This window comes from Rhinopithecus bieti, unplaced genomic scaffold, assembly GCF_001698545.2.
Source record: "Rhinopithecus bieti isolate Rb0 unplaced genomic scaffold, ASM169854v2 scaffold_4180, whole genome shotgun sequence".
In the NCBI taxonomy this organism is placed as follows: Eukaryota; Metazoa; Chordata; class Mammalia; order Primates; family Cercopithecidae; genus Rhinopithecus; species Rhinopithecus bieti.
The window spans coordinates 414,687-422,340 of NW_016804388.1; the positions used below are offsets into that span (position 1 = coordinate 414,687).

A 7,654-nucleotide genomic window follows, 5' to 3' on the forward strand; every position below is an offset into this window, starting at 1 on the left:
CAGCACTATTCACAATAGCAAAGACTTGGAATCAACCCAAATGTCCATCAGTGACAGACTGGATTAAGAAAATGTGGCACATATACACCATGGAATACTATGCAGCCATAAAAAAGGATAGAGTTCGTGCCCTTTGTAGGGACATGGATGTAGCTGGAAACCATCATTCTCAGCAAACTATCACAAGAACAGAAAACCAAACACTGCATGTTCTTACTCATAGGTGGGAATTGAACAATGAGATCACGTGGACACAGGAAGGGGAACATCACACACCAGGGCCTATTGTGGGGAGCGGGGAGTGGGGAGGGATAGCATTAGGAGAGATACATAATGTAAATGACGAATTAATGGGTGCAGCACACCAACATGGCACATGTATACATATGTAACAAACCTGCAGATTGTGCACATGTACCCTAGAACTTAAAGTATAATAATAATTTTTAAAAAAAGAGTTGATATTGGTTGTTTCTTCACCACCCAGCATACATGTCCAGCTTCCCTCCTCCCCCAACCCTGCTATTAGGCAGCTAACTTCGTTTCGGGTATTGCATCTTGAATCCCCTGTCGGTAGCCTATGGCTGTAAATAAAAAAAAAAAGTAGCCCATGTGTGACTGAATTCAGTCTGGTAGGACAGTTAAGCAAATTATCATCCTGCTGTGTCCAGTTAAACACTCCCTCCCAGGTCTTTGACTCCAAAGCAAACAGACCGAGAGGTTAAGAACCGCAGGAATTGTCCACTCCTGCAGAGCTGTGCCCTGGTAAGCCCAGGGTTCCCGCTGTAGGACCCAGTCTGAGTCAGATTTCCGAGTGAACAGAAGCAGCTTCCTTAGAACCAGCCAGTTTCCAAGCCTGATCTCTAGCCTCCTTGCTGATTCAATAGGCCTCACTATCCTCACAATAAACGGCCTGTGGCTTTCTTAGTAATTGTAACTTGCTGCAAATGACCCTTAATGGTTTGGGTGACATTTCAAATCAGCAGGGAAATATTAGAGTATTCAGAAAATGGTTTCAAGAAAACTACTAAACTATTTAGAGAGAAAAAGTCCAATTCATCAAGTAGATTGCAAAATACTAAAGAGTTAACTATAAAAAAAAAAAGCACACCATAACCAGGAAGTTATTGGGGTAGCATAATCTTGGAAAGGAGAAAATCTTTTTAAGCATGATTCTAAGGTAAGATTACAAAGAGAAATATTGGTAAATTTGAATATATAAAAATTAAAGCGTTTTCTATTTCTCTGACAAAAATTAAAAGGCAAATGACAATCCAGGGAATATATTTGCCCAATATAAGTCAAAGGATTCAAAGCCCCATAATATATAAAGAGCTCTAATAAATCATTAAGATAAATATTTAAATCTAAAACTGAGTACAGAATACATACAAACACAGAAGAAAATAAAATATAAATGGTGCATAAACATAAATATGTGACATAATTACATATATGTATAAATATATATAAGCTTATGTATATGCAATTATAAATGAATAAAAAGTTTAATCTTAGTAGTATTCAAAGAAATTCAAATCAAACAATGAAGTCGTCTTATATCTTTCAAATTAGCATGGGTTAAAAAGAATAACAACTTTCAGTGCTGGCAAAAGCACAGGAAGAAGAGCATTCTCATATATTGGGAATATAAATGGGTAAACTTTCCTAAAAGGCAGTATGTCAATATGCATGAAATACTCTAAAGATACATTCATTTTTATCATGTATATCTACTTTTAGGAGCTGTAAAAGGTTTTGATTTGTATAAGAATGATGGTCATCTCTCTAATTACAAAAAGCAGAGATCTGGTTAAACAATGTTATATCCATACATATAGAGAAATCACTACCAATAAAATTGCAGAATATTTTAAAACATGGAACAGGCCGGGCGTGGTGGCTCACACTTGTAATCCCAACAATTTGGGAGGCCAAGGCAGGCAGATCACCTGAGGTCAGGAGTTTGAGACCAGTCTGGCCAACATAGTGAAACCTTGTCTCTACTAAAAATACAAAAGTTAGCTGAGCATTGGTGGCCCATGCCTGTAATCCCAGCTACTTCGGAGGCTGAGGCAGAAGAATCGCTTGAACCCGGGAGGCAGAGGTTGCAGTGAGCTGAGATTGTGCCACTGCACTCCAGCCTGGGCAACAGAGCAAGACTTCATCTCAAAAAATAAATAAATAAAACATAGGACAATGTGATCAGTTAAAAAAGAAATCATAGGCAGCATGAAGTAGATAGCACATTTAAATACATTAAATATATATATACATACATGCATACACATACATCCATATACACACACATTATGCACAGAAAAGACTGGAAGGACATAATCAACTGGGTGGTAGGATTATGAAGTGTTTCGTTTTTTGAATTTCTATAGTAAATGTATAATTTTTATTCTATGAAAGGGGTATACTTTTTATGTGTTGCATTGGTTTTGCAATATTCTATGAAGAATTCAGGGTAGGTCATGTCCACACCAAACAAGGATTAGTCCGTTCTCGCATTGCTAGAATGAAATATCTGAGACTGACTGGGTAATTTATAAAGAGGTTTAAGTGGCTCATGCAGGCTGTACAGGAAGCATGATGCCAGCATCTGCTTGACTTCTGGGGAGATTTCAGGAAACTTACAATCATGGTGGAAGGCGAAGGGGGAGCCAGAAAGTCACCTGGCCAGAGCAGGAGCAAGAGAGAAAGCAAGGAAGGGAGGTGCCACATTTAAACAACCAGTTCTCATGAGAACTCATTCCCTCATTATTATGAGGGCAGCACCGAGGGATGGTGCTAAACACTCATGAGATCTGCCTCCATGATCCAATCACCTCCCAGCAGTCTCCACCTCCAACACTGGGGATTACAACTGAACATGAGATTTGGGCAGGGACACAGATCCAACCCATATCAACAGGAAAGGGAAGCAAGGCTGAGAGAGAGGGTTTCTTGTCCTAAGTCACATAACCAGGAGGTGGTGAAGCACGGTTTTGATCCCGGATTGCTGACTTCAAATCCAGTACTGTTTGCACTGCATGCATTGCCCCCAAGCAAGTGAACACACTGGTTTGTAGCTCTGAGATTTCTGGTCATGTATGAGCCAAGGCAGAGAGATACCTAGGATCAAGCTCTCAAGTGAGGTAAATATTGATGATTTCGTGGTACCATCAACCAAACAGAGGTATGTGAGAGCACACATCTGTGGTATGTGATGGTCTTTTTATGTATCTGTGGAGGTAGAGAAAGCGGCAAGAAATAGAGGAGACCAGATCTCCCTTTCCTATCCTTCCATGCAGTCTGCGATGTGGGGAAACAGGGTCTGAGATTAATACCAGAAGGGGTCAGCCCTTCAAGCCTGTGCACTGGGTGTGGGCTTTCTTTTTGGTGTGGACCTCCAGGCACTGTGGTTTCCCTTCAGCCAGTCACTCTGTCTCCCCTACACAGGGCCCTGCATTGGAAAATGAGAGTCCGAGAAAAAATGGCCAGTTCCTCGTAGGTCACCAGATTTTGCTATACATCATGGCACGTAGTATTGAGGAATAAAGAGGCTGGCCAAGTCATGTATACAAGATGGCGAGTTATCCTTTCTGATGGAGATGGGGATCCAGGTTGTGCCAACTGTCAATCATAAGGGGGTCTACACCATATACCAAGAATACTTCTGTGCACATGATACAGGGATGAAATCTGATCGATGTTCTCTAGGCCACATTCAACAGACAATAACAAGATGGAGCTCCAACAATTCATTTTTGTAACTCAGTGGGCACTTCAGCATTGAAACTCTGCCAACTGACACTGGTCCTGCTGGCTTCCGTAGATAAGAATGCAGAGAGCAGAGCAGCAGGCTTCCCAGTGGCTGCCCTGTGAATCCAAACAACATGGTCCCAAGCCAAGCAGGCATGGTCCCACAGCAGAAAAGCTTCTGATAATTCAGCAATCACTTCTCAGAATCATAGCCACAGGCAGAGCAGGCAGACGGCAAGTGTGGAGGGACATGGCTCTGAAAGGTAGCCTGCTGTTGCTTCCAACACAAAGAAATAAAGGCCCATGTCCCCATACCCAGGAGCCACAGTCCTATCGGGAGTTTAAGTCTATTCATACCAGAATGCAACCAAACATACTGCAATTTCTGTCACAGCCAGATGTACATACTACAGTACCATGAGCTAAGTTATCTTGAAATGATAGTTCTATCCAACAAACAAGTTGTTGATCTATAACAAGCTTGTCTACAACAAGCTCTGGCTGCATGCAGCCCAGGATGGCTTTGAATGAGGCCCAACACAAATTCGTAAACTTTCTTAAAACATTATGAGATTTTTTTGACTTATTTTTTTTTAGCTAGTCAGCTATCGCTAGTATGAGTGTATTTTATATGTGGCCCAAGACAATTCTTCTAACGTGGCCCAAGGAAGCCAAAGACTGAATACCTCTGTTCTACAATGTACACAGCACACTGTCTACAATTTTCTAAATGTGGCCCAACACAAATTCGTCAACTTTCTTAAAACATTATGAGTTTGTTTTGTAACTTTTTTTTTTTTTTTTTTTTAGCTCATCAGCTATCGCTAGTTTTACTGTATTTTATGTGTGGCCCAAGACAATTCTTCTAACGTGGCCCAGGGAAGCCATGAGATTGAATACCTCTATTCTACAATGTACAGAGCACAGTGTCTACAATTTTCCTGGATCTGAAAGACAATTATTTTTAATTGAAAAATGAGAACTACATTGTTTTGATATATTTGTCATCCAGCATAATACGTACATCAGCACTTAAAATTGACTTGCAAATTGATTTTTAAAAATTCAATACAAATAAGAATCAATGCAACAAATGCAAAAATATAATAGTTACTAACGATACTTATTCCAAAATAGCAACACATTGTGATCCTTAAAAATATATTATTAGTAGCTGATTTACAAGTAGAACAACTTTTAATTGTACTACTTATAAATCAGTAAGCAAATTATCTAATTTATAGAAATAAATCAGCTTAACCTAAATACCTTAAACTAGAAAACATAAGAATGAATTGACAGTGTACATGAGAACCTAAGAATACAATAAAATTATTTTAAAAATTGCTCTCATGCAAAATCAAATCCTATGACCTTTATGAAAGGGTTTGCATTTCATTACTTACCAACTGGCAGCCTTCTAGGGAGTTGACTAGCTGAGCATTCTGACAAGAGAGAATTGAACCAGCCAAATTCAGCATTACACACACTGCAGAAAGCAGCATGAAAAAGGTTATCTGGAAACAAACCAAACAAGAAATTGATTATTCACTTGGAGAGGCTCAAAGGAAAAATGACATGGCCTTACGACAGCTTTCATTTATTACACAACAGTTGATCACATAATTACATGAATAACATGTATGTGTTTTAAAGGAAAGTGGTAGGTTCTTTCCCAAACTTCCAAATTCACATGACCCGAAATAGAAAAAGTAAGATCTGTAGGAAGCCATAGCAAGCTACCATGATTTTGTTTAAAACCTATTATGATAAAATATTTAAGGAGTTAAACTTGCATTATAGACGGTGCATTATATACTCTTGAGTAACAAGTTATACATTATTAACGGAAATCCAGTGAAAGAAGTATACTTATTAGAAGGCCTTTAGGTTTGTTTTAATTTTTATTACAGAAAATTTCATACACATGCAAAATCAAAGAAAACAGTATAATGAAGTCACATGTGCCCACCACCCAATATCAATAATTAATCCATTTACAGCCAACTGTGCTTCATTTATGGCCCCTACCATCTGGATTATTTCACAACCAATACCAGGCATCATAAAATTTTACCCTTAAATATTTCTAAAGGAATTGAGAAGCTTTCTGAAAACATAGCCAAAATAATCATCATATCTGTAATAAATAAAAATTCCTTAATACCATCAGATATTGAGTTCACATTTCCCTAATTGTCTAAATTTTTTCACACTTTGAATCAGGTTACACAGGATACAAAGCAGGTCCATGTGGTACAACCGGCTGTTAGGAATCTTAGACAGTCTGTGGGTTTCCCATCCACTTTTTCCTCTGTGAAATTTACTGAAGAAACCAGTTCATTTGTCCTATAGAGTTTCCTACAGCCTAAACTTTCTGATTGTAGACCTCTATCATTTAACGTTTCTCTAGCCTCTGTATTTCTTGTAATTTGGTGATTAAATACGGAGGTTTGGCCAAATTCAGATCAATAAAAGGCAAATATTGTCTCTCTCTTTTTTTTTTCTTTTCTTTTTCTTTTCTTTTTTTCGATGGAGTCTCACTCTGTCACTGGAGTGCAGTGGCACAATCTCAGCTCACTGCAACCTCTGCCTCCTGGGTTCGAGCGATTCTCTTGCCTCAGCCTCCTGAGTAGCTGGGACTACAGGTGCGCACAACCACACCCAGGTAATTTTTGTATTTTTAGTAAAGACGGGGTTTCACCATGTTGGCCAGGACAGTCTCGATATCTTGACCTCGTGATCTGCCCTCCTCGGCCTCTCAAAGTGCTGGGATAACAGGCATGAGCCACCGCGCCTGGCCAATATTTTCTCTCTTTTTGTGATGTTAGCGGCCATTTTTAATGATGACTTAGACTCATGATTATTAGGGCTTCCAAAATAGTGCTAGTCTCACCCTGTCATTTTTTCTTTATGAATAAGAATACATATAGAGACAGACTTTTACTCATCAACTGTTTTGTTACCCTGAGGTATAGTTCATATAGGAAAAGCAGGATATATACTCAACTCTTTCTGTTCATTTTTCAGGTTTTAAAATAATTTTAAACTGCAAAATAAACTCAACGAAGTCTATATGGTTAATTAGCACTCTTTCTGCATCTATGTAAATAATTAGGCCAAATCTAAAGAAGAAAGACCCTTTTTGTGATGGAGAATAATCTTTAAGATTAATCTGATCAAGAGGCAGGGAGAGTGGCATTAAAACTTGTTAAAGAGCAAAAATAAGTCACTGGATATCCTGTCTAATGCACACTTCAGGGTTATTTCTGCCTTACAATGTCTTTATGCTATCTCAAAACTCTGCAAAACTGATAGTTTATCAACTGACAGTCGTATAAAACTGATAGTAGTGCAAATGATTCTTAATGATACAAATGTAAAGGAATTTTGTCTCGTAGCATGTAACTGATTATTGCCCCACTGATATTGACCACTTTTACATTTATTTGTAAATTTATTTCAGCATTCCTGATTGCTTATATGTGTGCAGTGTTTGAATTAGCCTTTCAACTGCTTGTAACTTCTTACTGATTTCCTCATTAAATAATGAGTTAGACATAGTCTTTGACACATGTCTATTTTTTTAAAAAGCTGATTCCTGGTCGGGCACAGTGGATTATGCCTGTAATCCCAGCACTTTAGGAGGTCAAGGTGGGTGGATCATGAGGTCAGGAGTTTGAGACCAGCCTGACCAACATGGTGAAAGTCCGTCTCTACTAAAAATATATAAATTAGCCGGACATGGTGCTGTGTGCCTGTAATCCCAACTACTCAGGAAGCTAAGGCAGGAGAATTGCTTGAACCCGGGAGGCAGAGGTTGCAGCGAGCTGAGATCTTCAGCTTGGGCAGCAGAGTGAGACTCCATCTCAAAAAAAAAAAAAAAAAAAAAAAAAAAAAAAAA

General features: G+C 38.7%; 1 protein-coding gene across 1 annotated transcript in view; it reads right to left on the reverse strand.

The window, feature by feature from the left end:
• ENTREP2 (endosomal transmembrane epsin interactor 2) overlaps positions 1-7,654 on the reverse strand; it is a 317,089-nt gene that overhangs the window by 129,413 nt on the left and 180,022 nt on the right. Inside the window, exon 3 of the mRNA XM_017867687.1 lies at positions 5,157-5,267. Coding sequence (XP_017723176.1) covers positions 5,157-5,267 — 111 coding nt within the window. The remainder of the gene's footprint in view (positions 1-5,156; positions 5,268-7,654) is intronic.